This window comes from Ochotona princeps, chromosome 2, assembly GCF_030435755.1.
Source record: "Ochotona princeps isolate mOchPri1 chromosome 2, mOchPri1.hap1, whole genome shotgun sequence".
In the NCBI taxonomy this organism is placed as follows: Eukaryota; Metazoa; Chordata; class Mammalia; order Lagomorpha; family Ochotonidae; genus Ochotona; species Ochotona princeps.
This window is the reverse complement of record NC_080833.1, coordinates 165548720-165562778: the sequence shown is the minus strand read 5'-3', so window position 1 is coordinate 165562778 and position 14059 is coordinate 165548720. Positions and strand designations below refer to the sequence as shown.

Genomic DNA, 14059 nt, shown 5'->3' with positions numbered 1-14059 from the left:
GTGGGACTGTGTGAGCAGCCCTTCTCACGGAGCGTGCAAGCAACCAGAGTTCATGAGCTCAGCCTTGGCACAGGTGTGCAGGGGCCAGGGCCTCCACAGGAAGGTCACCAAAGATCTCTGTGCACCTGTGAGGCCAGAGTCGTGGGGAGCAGGGGGAGGAGGTCCCAGAGGCCAGCCTGGCCCCAGGCCTCAGCACCCACGGCCAGGGGTGTTCAGAAGGAAGTTGCCGCAGAGCCCGGGTGGGGAGGGGGGAGGCCTGCGGACGGGCAGGGCAGCAGCTGGGCTGTTTACCATTCTGCTTGGCCGTCTCATAGTCCTCCTTGCACACCAGCCGCCCATCCTCCAGGAGGTAGAACTCGTCACCCGTGGCCAGCTGCCGGCTGCAGATGATGCAGGCAAAGCAGTGCAGGTGGTACACGAAGTCCTGTGCCTTGCGGACCACCTGGGTCGGGGGGATGCCCTGCTGGCACGCCGTGCATTTCGTGCCGAAGCGCCTGGCAGGGCAGCACAAGAGAGTGAGGGTGAGGAGTGGGCGCTGGTCTCTTCCCTCATCCCTCACTCTCCCCAGTTTAGCCTCCCATCCCAATCCCAGCTGCCAGGGTAGGACACAGGGAGCAGCCAGGCCCTCTCTGCCTCCTGTGTAAGGGTGAGGTGCACAGGTCCTGTGTCAGCCACCTCTCCTGCTGCAGCCTCGCTGTGCCTCATCACACGCTGCCACAGGAGGAGGCACATGGGAGTCTCCTGCCACCTGCCTCCTCGTACCTTCCGCTGCACCGCACGTACACAGAGGGGCTCCGTGCGGGCCCTGAGAACTGTTGGAATGGGGTGGGCCCCCCAGGCTGCCCCTCCACGCCCTGCTCCTGCAGCCCCCAGGACAGCTGTGTGAGAGCCCACTAGACTTCTCCCCAAGGCCACAGCATTCCAGGAGGCCCCAAGGCAAGAGCCAGTGTCGCCAAGGCTGGGAAGGAAGGAGAAGGAGACACAGGGAAGGGATGACCCCGGAAGGCCTGGAAGCCCGCTGCGGCCACAGACACACGGAGCGCTCCCCCCTGCCCACTTCCCCCAGCACTGGTGAGCAACCTGGGGGTGGCGGGGCCTGAATGTGGCACTTGCTACAGGCAGGAGGTAGCATGGGGGGTGGGCAGGGAGGCAGGGGCAGAGTTTAAAACAGCAATCAACCTAATTATTCATGACATTTCACACAGCAGAACTTTATCTTCTTCAGGATGAAAGACTTCGCCTAATGGATCTGGGGAAGGTTTGATTTTAATGGTCCTTTTAACTAATGCTTATAGGCAGCCCGATTTCCCCTGAAAGGACAGTACATATTTCATCCACATTAATACCAAATAAATTAATTATGGTCACAGCTATCATGATGAATCCCAGATTAATGCCGAATGATGGGTCTCTGTATGTGGTAATGACACCTGCCGAGAGGACAGGAGGGGCCCGGTGCCCACGGGCATGGGACCAGGGATGGCTTCAGAAGGCCCTGCCAGGGGCTGCAGTCCCAGAGAGAAGGGGTGTGCGTCCACATGCCGATCCCCCAAAGATCCAGGAGCACAGCCCAGGGGCCTCCTTTTCAGAGGCGAGCGCTGGGGTGCTAGGCAATGAGGGTTCCTGAGGAACTGTGAAACCTCCACCCCAAAGCTGTTCACAACGCTGCATGGGGGGGGGGGCACTCTGCTGCGGGGGTCAGGCCACAGCTTACAGCTCCTGTCTCTCCTCTGTAATGCCTGGTTCAAGTCCCAGCTCCACTTCCAACTCCAGCTTCCTGCTAAGGTGCACGCGGAGAGGCAGGAGGAGGTAGCCCAGTTACTGGGGTCTCTGCCACCCCTCTGGGAGACTCTGACTGGTTTCCTGACTCCTGGCTTTGGCCTGACAGATTTTGGGGGAATTTACCAAAAGATGAGAGATATTTTCTCTCTCTCTCTTGCTCATTGCCTTTCAAATAGTGAAAATAAAAACACCATCTCCAGTGGGGTCTTGAGTTTTAAAGGAACCAGGACCCAGGAAAGTTAAGTTAGTATTTGTTGAACGAAGAGGTGAGTGACTAAAGCAGCATGCTTCGGGAGGCCGTGTGTGGGGATGGGATACAAATGGCCTGGGCAGCTCTGGGGGTCTGGCCCATCCAGGACACGGGGGGAGCCAGCTTTCCCCACAACTGCAGTCTTACCCCATCATCTGTATCAAAGAAGGGAGCAGGCAGGTGTGCCATGCATCAAGTGGGTGCAACTAGAGAACCAAGCCCAAGGCAGGCTGCACTGGGTTCCTGGGAACGTGTCCCTATCCTGTTTCAGGATTGTGTGCTTGTCCAATCCAGTCCTGGCTAATGCACCAGGCAAATGTTAGAAAGACACAAGGCACTCAGGCAGTGAGTAGCCTGGCAGTGTAGACGCCTGTGGCCCACGTGAGAGGGCCTGGAGGCCTAGCAGGGCTTCACATCCCATTCCAGCTTCCTGTTCATCAATACCAACCCTGGGAGGCAGCAGGTGATAACTCCAGGAATCAGATCCCTGCCGCCCACCTGGGAGACCTGCGTTGAGTCTCCAGCTCCCAGCCTAGTGTTCATTACTGCAGGCCTTTGGGCAGTGAGCGAGCAGCTGGGAGCTTGCTTTGCCTCTGAATGAAACTGTGACCTCCCCAGGCCCGCCGCCAGCCCTCCCAGCCCAGGAGACCACCCAGGTACAGAAGCTGGCTTCTAGTCCTCTGTGCAAGGTGGTGGAGCAGAAGTGACTCCTGAGAAGAGCCTTTCTCAGACACGGTGAAATCCTAGCTCCGTGACTGAAGCACAGGGGTGATGACCCCTCCCCGCCCCCCGGTCCCTCCCAGAAGGAGGCCACATCTTCCGCCACTAAGAGCAGACATGGGCTTTCAGAAACCAGGAGCCCAGTCAACACCAGCGCAGCAGAGACATGAAAGATAACGGGGTATAAATTTAATCTGCAGGCCGACAGTGATTCATGCACGCAAGTGGCAGGTGCACAAGAAAAATGAAAAATAAGTGGACTTTCCCACCAGCGTGTCTCAGCAATGGAAGCAGTTGTCCTGACTGTGGGATTTATACCCATGGAAAGTGGAAGTCGCTCCTCGTTACCTTTCTGCCCTCAAGCATGGCCAGCAGGACCCTGGCCAAGCATCCCCACCACCACCACACACCCCAGAGCCCCCCGCCTCGCCTGGCCCTATGGGGCACTGTTGCAGCACCTGCACTCAGAGCCAAGGGCCAGCTTGTGACCTTGAGGATGTAAGGAAGACACCCTCAAGCTTCCAACCTGAGGCCAGCCCAGGGGAGAGACCATGGCCACAAGGAGATGCCTCCCGTGGTTACAGCCCTGTGACGCCAAGTGTGGCCGGCCTGGGAGCCTGGCTGCTCCCAGGGGCACCATGACCCAGCCGAGGAAGGAGCTCTGAACCCCCTACCTGATGCAGGGCCAGCCTGCTTGGGGATGGCATGAGGGCAAGTCTCACACTCCAGATCAGTCCTACTGGTCAGCCCCGTCTGGGCCCTGCCTCCCCCTGGGAAAGGCAACTGGAGCGGAGCCAAAGCACCTGCCAGGAGCACTTGCCTGTGGTCCCTTCCCACCACCGGGAGTTCTGCCCCTGCTGGACGCGTAGTAGGCAGCAACAAAAACTCAGTGAATGAAGCAGCAAACAAACAGGCAAACTGTTCCTCAAAGCGCAAGCCGGAGTGGTCAGAGATAAAGTGGCACTCAACATTCTACCACGCCCCCCTCCAAAGCCTTTCTCAGAAGCCAGCCCTCTGTTTAACTGAAGGTAGAATCTGCCCTCCCACCTGGCTGTCACTGTCACTCTCACGCCTGCCTCCGTGCCTGCTGGGTGACCAGCTGGAACAGAGGACGCAGTGACACACTCGCAGATGAAGGCAATGGCTCTGAGAGGCTGCGCACCTGCTGTGGCTCCTGACTGCAGCGACAGCAGAAAGCAGGATTTGCAGCACAGTAGACCTACTGTGCACATCATGGGCAGAAGGAGCCAGCCTGGGAGCTCCTACTCTGAACTTAAACTTGAAAGGAGAGGACCCCTGAGTCCCTGAGCAGGGAGGGCTCAGCCCTTGAGTGCTGGCCTTGCCCAGGGAGACTCCAGGTGTGTTCCTGCAACATTCCTGCCAGGCCAAGCTCCCAGGGCCGGCCGAGGTGTGAGGGTCTGCAGGACTGGTGTGTCTGGATGTTGTAGAAAGATGGCAACAGGCAGGCCTTGTAAAACCATAATCCTACACCACGGGTGTCTGGCACCCTTCTGAATGTACGTTCTGTCCATGATCAGACGCAGGGAAGATTCTACAGTACTGATGAAAATATCTCCCACCCACGCAGAAGCACCTAATATGTGTCCTCCACTGTGTCCCACCAGTGTGCCTGAGTGGTCACCTTCAGGACCTCAGCCACAGCCCTGGGCCATGTAGGCTTCCACAGCCCAGGCTCCTGGCTCATCACCTCCTGCACAGCTCCCAGCCTCCACCCGGCTCCACCTGCCTCCACCTGCCTCCACCTGCCTCCACCTGCCTCCACCCGGCTCCACCCGGCTCCACCCGGCTCCACCCGGCTCCACCCGGCTCCACCCGCCTCCACCCGCCTCCACCCGCCTCCACCTGGCTCCGCCGTCACAGCCGTGATCTACCCGGACCTCAGTGTCACCAGCACCTGCCATGCAAGAGTGAACTCACATCGCCCTGCTGTGTACATACCCATGCCTGCCACCACGACCTGCTCTCTCCATCCAAGACCTGGCCTCCACCCCAGGCCTGGCTGGCTGGCTCCATGTTCCCATCAAGCCCCCTGCAGCACCTGCCTTCCTGGCTTTTTTAGGAGAAACCACAGAGCAGCATCCCTCTTGCCTCGCTGGATCCTCCCAGCAGCCAGCCCCTCATCATTGGTCTCCCTCTCTGCAGACCCTCCCCTGCACAGCCCATTATTTCTGCAACTTCAACAGCCCCACCTTCCCCACCCATGCACGATGGCTCCTCACTGCAGAGCACAGCCCCTCCGAGCAGCTCCTGGAGGTCTGCACGCACCTGCATCCTGGCTCCCACCTCCTGCTTCAGCTGCCACAGGCTCTCTTCCTGAACAGCCTCCTGCCGCACGCAGACAGGGCCCCCTCCCTCCCTACCCTGCAGGCCCAGCAGGCCAGCCCCTCCACGTCCCTCCTGGGTCCACAGCTCAGGATCCCAGGCCTGAGGAGGTGCTTTGGCACCTCACATGGGGTACCCCTGAGTCCACCTGCAGCCGTACACCCTCCTGCCCCAGTCCAAACCAAAGCTGCACTCAGCAAGGGCACCCATGACCAGAGTGTGACCAAGTCCACAAGCAGTCCCCACTGACCCTGACCTTCCAGTTGCCCAGGTTCCCCTGGCCATGGGGTCTCTCCTCCCTGGCCCAGAGCCCAGCTCCAGCTGCTCAGGCCAAGATCTTGCCTTCCAGCCCAGATCCCATCAGTCTGAGAGTCACCCCCACAGCTTCTTCTGAGGGAGCTCCCAGCTCCAGCCTGCCCCAGGCCCACCGTCTCTCCCCTGCACTCAGCAGCCACACCCCTCGCCCACCCCACTTAGTCTCGCAGTGGCTCCAGCCCACGCAGGGTCTAAGACAATGAGCGGCCTCCCAAGCCCTGGGCCTTTCAGCCTCTTGCCAGGTTTCTAAGCCTCCACACAGCCATGCTCACTGCGCCCCAGCACACCGTCCCCCACCCCCAATCACTCTCTCTCTCTCTCCCCTGACAGCATGACTCGCTTCTGCTTTCCTATTTCCCCCGTCCTCCTCCCCAGCACACTTTGGACAGTCTTCAACCACCTCCCTCACTGCCACCAGAGCATGCCCTCAATGGGGGTGCAGCCACCTGCCCCTCTCCAGAGAGGCCCCCACCCCCACTCCATAGCAGGGGCCTGTCTGCCCTTTGTGCTGCTGAAGCGGGCACCTCCAACGCTGCTCGGCCCAGGACATGCACTCCAGGTGCACTGCCGAGTGGCCACTCCCGTGTTCAGCACCCACTCACACCCCGCAGGTGTAGCTGAGGAAGCCGAAGCCGCGTAGCCACAAACCGTGCAGGTGCTGGCTCTCAGGGGCGCCTCCATGGAAGGCAGCTGGCAGGGAGCAGCCCAAGCCCAGGCTGTCCACCCATGGCTGGGAGCTGCCATGGACAGGCAGCGCCGTCCGACACACACAAAATATTGCCCAACCTGGTGTTCTGCTTTAATTGCTTGGCGCAGATTTACAGCAGGCCGTATATCTCCCCGGGGCTGACACCTCCCCACATGTGTTTCTTTTATCCATCACCACACTTGACAGGTGCGTGGCTGGTATTTACTGTTACTGTATGTACCGATATTTCCAACACACATCACCGCCCACTCCGAGGCCACGGCCGTGTCACGGGCACACACAGCTTCTGCCGTGAACGGCCGCCCTTCTCAGGCTGGGGGTCTCACCCGCAGGAGGCCATGATGCTGGAGTGGATGAGGGCTTTGAAGGGGGGCACACGAGCACGCCATCACACAGACACATCCTTGGCCCTTAGCAATCTGTGACTTCCCTGTTGTTTTTAAACAGATGATGGTTTTATTTTTCACAGCACAGCCAACATGGTGGCAGGGATGCAACCGGCAAAGCACCAGAGCCAGTAACTTTGGCCAAGCCCTTTGTTTAACAGAGGAGGGAACGCGGGGCTCAGAGAGGGGCAGTGACTGGCCCCAAGTCACACAGCTAGGTCAGTGGCAGGAAATAAGGCAAGACACAATTCTCCCTTCCCTGTGGCCTCAAGTCCTCCCCTCCCCTGGCCAGGCAAGATCTGCTTCCCAAGAGGCAGTGGAACCTCTAGGGCTGACCTCTTGCACCCTATGGTTTTCAAATGCGCATCCCACACAGGCAGTGCACCGGGCACTCGCATAGGCATCATCCCACTTGTACCACAGACTGCCCTTGCATTAGGACTACTGGTCCTAGAGGCAGGCGGAGGAGGGGCATGCCAACAGGCCACACCCATCTCAACACCCAGGCCCACCAGCTGCCACCAAGGAGCAGGCACAGCTGTTCCCAAACTGTCCCATGCAGGAGGCTCACCAGGGCAGCTGAGGCAGGGGCACCACAGCCACCCTGGCCTGCTCCTGGGCTCAGAGTAAGCGCTTCTAGCACACCACCTCTGAGGAATCCCGTGGGACCAGAGCCCAGCCTTCTTGGGACATCAACAAGTTCTTTTTATCCCTGCCGCCCTCAAGCTCCAGCAGTGGCCTGGCGGACCCTGAGAGGCCACGGCCCCCAGGGCTAACCCGCTGTGTCTGCACACACCCCCTCTCTCCACCCCTCCCCACGCAGACACATCATCACAACCAGGCAACCCAAGCAGCTGATGTTGCAGCCTCAGCAGTCAGAGCGCAGAGCCAAGCCCGGGCAACGACGCCCCAAGTTCACAATGCCGACTCCCTGAAGGAGGCCCACTGCACAGACACCGGCTGCCCTCTCCATCTGGGACAGTGTGGAAGGGAGGTTTTGGGCACACGGGAGTCAGCACAGCTGCCCCACGGCCAGGCCAAGCACAGCTCAGGAGAGATGCTTTGTTCCAGCCCCGGGGGCCAGAGCAGAGTGACCTCCAGGGACACGGCCCACCTGTCCTTGGCCACCAGTCTTGCGGCCTGGAGACTGGCTGGCTGCAGGAGGGGCACCAGCCGGGCGTGCCCAGGCAGAGTGTCCTGATCACACACCTCAGGGCATTTGCTGCACATGGCTCCCACATTCCTTATCTTCCCAGCCTGGGGACCTGTGGGGAGTGCGCCTCTTAGCGCACCAAGGACCGCAGTTTGCTGACAAAGCTAGGATGTAAATTTGCCTTCCCCAAACCACTCAGCTCATCAGGTTAATTCTTTTTGCCAAATGCTCTTGTGCAGCCAGCCTCTCCTACAGCTGGCACAGTTGGAATGCCTGCTCTCCTGATGAGGCCAGTGAAGCCCAGTGGTGTGAAGGAACTTGCCTGAGGACACCAAGCAGGTGCCTGACAGAGCAGCCCTGGAATGCACGCGTGCAGTCAACTCCCATGCATTTGAGGGAGCTGCCAGGACTACTGCCAGGAACTCACGGGGTGGGGGGACGGAGGAATACAGGGGGACAGCAGGAGGAGTAACTGCTCCCAGACTCTGATGCCCCTAGGCCCTGCCTCTTTACAAGAAGATGTGGGGTCCGTGACACCACTGGACAGTGCCGGTATGGCAAGGATCTGCCTAGCAGACATATCCCAAGGGGCTGCTGGCCCTAGGCTTGCCAGGGAAATGGCCCCAGGCCTTGAGAGGCCGGAGGTGGGCTCTTCTGTTTCTGTTGCCCCAGGCCCCCAACCCCTTTGCCAAGCAGCAGCCCCCAACCTGAGAGGCTCCGTGTCGTATTTCTTCCAAGAAAGGACAGCCAAGCACCCAAGAAACAACCAACAAGCAACATGATTGGACACCACAGAGGCCAGGGGCCCCAAAGACATTGCCACAACCACAGAGTACCGCCTCCTGACAGTACTTTCTCCCAGCGTGTGCACACCAACACTGCCCTCTGCTGCCAGTCACAAGCAATGTCACATCTGCGGGATCGAGGCTCTGAATGGCCTGCCGCCCCCCAGCCACACCCCTTGCCCTGGACCTCCCTACACCTCCTCCTCCAACCGGGGCCTTCACATTGCCAAAGTTACACACACCACAACCCAGACAGCCCTGCAGTGTGCCAAACAGTGGCCCTGCCCCTTGTCGTGGGCATAGAAATTAAAATACGGACCCAGGAACTCAGCATCACCTGGCTGCTCCAGTCAAGCTCTGGGCCCCAGTAAGTCTGCCATTCTCTCTCTCATTCTCCCTCTCTTTTTTATTCAGGCAGCACAGAAAAAGAATTCTCCTTCCCTCTGACCAGGTTAGTCCAACTGCATAGTTGAGACCATTTGGGGATTTGCATTTCAGTAGGCGGTACGTCAAAGAATCCATGGGAAACAGAATTAGAAGAAAAACTTATTTCGGTGGAAAAAAACGAGGGACTTGCACTGTGACGCAGCGAACAAAGCTGCCGCTCGTGACACTGGCACACCGTATGGCCGCCAGTTCATGCCCTGGCTGCTCTGCTTCTAAGCCAGCTCCCTGCTTATGCCCTGGGAAAAGCAACCGAGAATGGCCCAAGTGCTTGGGCCCCTGCCACCTTCATTGGAGGCTCATATGAAGCTCCTGGCTCCTGGCCATGTGGAGAGTGAATTAGCATATGGACCGCTCCATTTCTGACCATTCCCCGCCCCCAGTAACTCTTGCAAATAAACAGTTTGTTCTAGAAAAATTGAAATCCATGGAAAGTCTTCAGAAAGTTCATGGTAATGTATATTATGAAAAAAATTACACACAGATCTCCAACAGCACCAGGATAAACTTTCAATGCAGTCTTTCCACACCTCTTTGCAATCCCTTTGTATTCCCTGCTGTCCCTCACCCTCAGTTGCCCCAGGTGTGAGCAGAGAAGACTGGGGATTTGGGGGCTGAGCCTCCCACCCCTCATCTGGCTCCCTCTGGTTGCAGCACCCCTACCCCATCCAGGAGGCGCACGATGACATCAATGATTGGTAACGGAAGGTGGGCTTCCCCGAGCCCCACGTGTGCAGTGGGTCCTGAGGCCCTGGGCTGGGAAGGCAGAGCCACACTGATCCCACACAACCACTCCCTCACTGTCTGCGCTGCAGCTGTGGCTTCCTGCACTGAACAGCCCTGACCTTGGAAACTGGGTGGGACTGGAAGCACGCATCCTCCCTGAGAACCTGAGGCATTCACTGCCCATCTCCAACTGACTGCTCCCTCTGCACCCGGCGTCTCATCCCCGGGCGAACGGCCTGGCTTCAGCACCATGCCTGTGGCCAGCTCCCCGGCTCAACAAAGGGTTGGGAACTGAGAGAGCGCAGTCCTGGGAATGAGGGAGGTGCCCTGACAGGGCCGTGCATAACCCAGGAAGCAAGATGCAGAAGCTGGTGGCCAGCGCTCATAGATGCATTCTGTAATTCACTCCTCGTCCCATCAAGCTCAGCAGTAACCTAGGGACAAGGCTCAGGGCCAGGTGCTTATGCAGGAGACAGAGCAATGACAAACACACAGGCCTGATCCTCCAGCCAGCAAGAAGCGCAAACAGGTGCAGGAGAAATAGCGAGTGCTGAGTCACTCGGAGGGAGAAGGCAGAGGGAGGTGGGGGGTGGGCAACGCTTGCCTGGGGGCTCCAAGTCCTGCTGAGCTGAACTCTGGGCAGCTGTGGCAGGATGTGGAGGAGGTGCAACCCTTGGTGGGGAAGGCAGGGAGAGCAGCCAGCGTCCCCAGAGGGTGTCCCAGGCAGGGCCAGTGTGCAGAGGTGGGGACCTGCAGAGTACACCAGGACATGGGGGCATTCTGGGAGTGGGAGGGGCACAGAGCAGGGGACCTAGGGGGCACTAATGTTTCTGGAACATTCTGCAGGTGGAGGGCCCTGTGAAACAGCAATCCATGAGGCAGAATGGTTTGTTCAGCAGGAAGGCGAATGGGCTGCAGAGAGATGAAGCAGGCAGTCGGAGGGCAGCACTGAGCAGGCCCCAGAAAGGACCCTTCTGCAGGGCATGGCACAGGGAGCCCTGGCCTGGGTGGGGAACTGGACTCCCTATCTTTGGACCGTGGCTTCTGCCCCACCCCTGCTTTGGACCTCTCTTGGGCTCAGGGAGACCCCAATGCTGCCCCGGGGCCCCTACCTCCCTTCCCTCTCCCAAGCCCAGAGCCTGCCAGTCAGGGTCCACAAACCAGACAGGGCCCCAAAACAACACTGAGGGACTCAAGGGGGGGATCGCTGTTGATGAAGCCTTGAGTCTGTGGCCTGCCTGGGCTTGGCCCGCACCCTATGGGCTGCCCTAACCTGCTGGGTGGACTAGCCAGTACCCCTGTGGGCCCCAAGGCCTGACCTGCCCTGTCCATGCCCCTAGAGCTCAGTGTTGCAGCCGTCCAAAGGGACAAGGACAGAAGAAGCTGCCCTCAAGCCAAAGGCCACCTCGGGCTTGCAAAGGGACGCATGTGGAAGGACAGACAGCCGAAAATCAGAAGGACGGCAGAGAACACTGAAGGACGAGTAGGAGGAAGCCCAAAGAGCCACCACCACCCATGTGCACGTTGGGACTTGCTGAGTGTGCTGTGCTGGCCCCAGGACACATGGGCACGCACACACAAGGAAGGGGCTGTGTGTACTTGACCTGAGGGGTAACCGGGCCAACTCATGAGTTTTCAGCTTAAGCTGCACTGTATTGAATGCACAGACCCCTCGCAGGCGCATGGGGGCCCTCTCTGCAGTGTGCATCTGAGCTTACCTTGTTCTTCCTCCCCGGCTCCCTCAGCCACGCCCCACCTCTTAGGTCCTGACCATCTTTGTACAACTTCCCAGCAGGCCTGTGGGTACCCCAACATGGGCTCAAGATCACTGACCAATGACCTGGACAACAGAGCCTGGCAGAGGAGTCTCAGACCAACTGCTGTGCAAGATCCATCCCAGGTCATCCCTGCCCCACAGCTCCAACTGCGCCATGCTGATGAAGCTGACCCCAAGCTCGGCCAGCACTCAGCATGGACACTCACAGCCTGGTGAGACAGGAAATGCCATGGTAGCCACAGTTCAGGGAAATGACATAGCCTTCCCAAGAGCACACAGGACATAAGTTGGTTCAAACCCAGGCAAAGTCTTTGTATTATTATTTACTATTATTTTGTTGAAAGGAAGAGAAAAGAGAGAGAGAGAGAGGGAGAAACTGCCCATCCACAGGCTCACTCCCCAGCTGGCTGCAATGGGTGGGATCAGGCCAGGCTAGAACCAGGAACCTGGACACTCTCTGCGTCCTCCCTGTGGCGAGCAGGGACCCAAGCAGCTGGGCTTTCTTCTATTGCCTGCCTAGTGCAACAGCAGCGAGCTGGATCAGAAGTAGATTCTAGGTCCACAGGCAATTGCTTAGCCCACTGTGCCAAACGCCAGCTCTCTTGGCAAGGTGTGACCCATCATAAAAAACTGCCTTGCCATCAAAAGCCACGACACTGACTGTGTCTGGCTTGGTCTCGCCAGCCTCTGCAGCCTGTAAAACAGCCAGCAAGATGCAGCTATTCGGGAAGTGAATCAGTAGAAGGGAGATCTGCTTGCAGGCATGCGTGTGTGTGTGTGTGTGTGCGCGCCTTTCAAATAAATAAACATACTATCACAAAAGCACCTGTTCTGAAAGTTTGCAGGAGGTTGCAGCCAAGAATCATGGGGCCAATTCATCCTGCTTTTAGGCCTGACAGCTTTTGTCAGCCGCACAGGGGAGGACTGACCTATGACCTCCCTGGATCCCCACCCTCACAGCATGCACAGCTAAGATGAGGCCAAGATGGGGCCAGTGTCAGAAGCAGGGCGTTGGCGCGGGTGCCTCTCCTCACTGCACCCCAGCTCCTTCCCCAGCCTCCCAGCGTGGAAGCAGCAGAACCGAGCCAGGCCCCAGCCGCCACTCACTTGAAGAAGTCTTCCTTGCAGTAGACACTCCCGGCCCTGGAGAAGCACCTGTCGGCCAGCTGCATCTGGCAGTCTGCGCACTTGAGGCAGGAGCTGTGCCAGTGTCTGTCCAGGACCTTGAGGATGAACTTGTCCAAGATATGCTGGTTGCAGCCGGCACACTGGGGGATCTCTGTGGGAAGAGGAGAGAGGAGCAGCACTGAGCCTTCAGTCCCGCCCAGGCACTGTGTGGATGCTTTTCCAGTCTGCTCTTGGTGGGAACAGGTGTAACCCATGTAGCCCCAGGCACTGTGTGGATGCTTTTCCAGTCTGCTCATGGTGGGAACAGGTGTAACCCATGTAGCCCCAGGCACTGTGTGGATGCTTTTCCAGTCTGCTCATGGTGGGAACAGGTGTAACCCATGTAGCCCCAGGCACTGTGTGGATGCTTTTCCACTCTGCTCATGGTGGGAACAGGTGTAACCCATGTAGCCCCAGGCACTGTGTGGATGCTTTTCCACTCTGCTCATGGTGGGAACAGGTGTAACCCATGTAGCCCCAGGCACTGTGTGGATGCTTTTCCAGTCTGCTCATGGTGGGAACAGGTGTAACCCATGTAGCCCCAGGCACTGTGTGGATGCTTTTCCAGTCTGCTCATGGTGGGAACAGGTGTAACCCATGTAGCCCCAGGCACTGTGTGGATGCTTTTCCAGTCTGCTCATGGTGGGAACAGGTGTAACCCATGTAGCCCCAGGCACTGTGTGGATGCTTTTCCAGTCTGCTCTTGGTGGGAACAGGTGTAACCCATGTAGCCCCAGGCACTGTGTGGATGCTTTTCCAGTCTGCTCATGGTGGTATAACCCATGTAGCTGTGCCAGCTGTACACTGCGCCAACGCAGGCAGGGACTTAAATTCAACCCCTGCTTTGCTGACCAGGCTGTATCTTCTGGCTAGAGATGATCCAGAAGGGCTCACCTGACTCTAAGGATACCACACAAGCCACCCTCCGCCCATGCCAGCTCCAATTCCTCAGCCAAGAGGCCCCAAGGCACCCATCACTCTTTCCACCATGTGTTCATTAGTGATGGGGAAGCGAAAACCTATGACTTCAGAAATAGGCTTGCCCAGGCTTGCAGCAAGAGCCCCTCTGGCCAGTAGCACATGAGGGTAGAGGGGTAGCCCTGAGAGGCTCAAGGAAAGCATCCCACCAGGCAGAGTCCACAGCCCCTGCTGCCTGCACTGTGAGGAAAGCGTTCAACTTGTCCAGACTCCCTGGCCGCTCAGCTTCCCAGCAGGTGCCTGCAGGAGGGAAATGAATTCACTGTGGAGCCTGGTGCTGCTGGGAGCCAGGGCAGAGGTCGTGGCAACCCAAGGGCTGGACTCAGTCCTGGAGCTCCCCTCCCCTGCCCCTGCCACCCAAGGCTGGCCCCACTGAAAGCTGAAAGCCATGATTTCCACTTCAACAGTGTAAGTATATGCTGTTGTCACATCCAAGCCTCAACCACTGCCCCACCCAGTTATGCCCTCAATGGCGTCTGTTGAGACTCTGCTGCTGGGCCACTCCACCCAGGGGCCACCCCAAG

General features: G+C 58.5%; 1 protein-coding gene across 1 annotated transcript in view; it reads right to left on the bottom strand.

Moving 5' to 3' along the window:
* LHX4 (LIM homeobox 4) overlaps nucleotides 1–14059 on the bottom strand; it is a 35728-nt gene that overhangs the window by 5074 nt on the left and 16595 nt on the right. Inside the window, exons 2-3 of the mRNA XM_004598635.2 lie at nucleotides 12498–12669; nucleotides 292–494 (exon numbers count right to left, since the gene is read on the bottom strand). Of these exons, the coding sequence (XP_004598692.2) occupies nucleotides 292–494; nucleotides 12498–12669 (375 nt within the window). The remainder of the gene's footprint in view (nucleotides 1–291; nucleotides 495–12497; nucleotides 12670–14059) is intronic.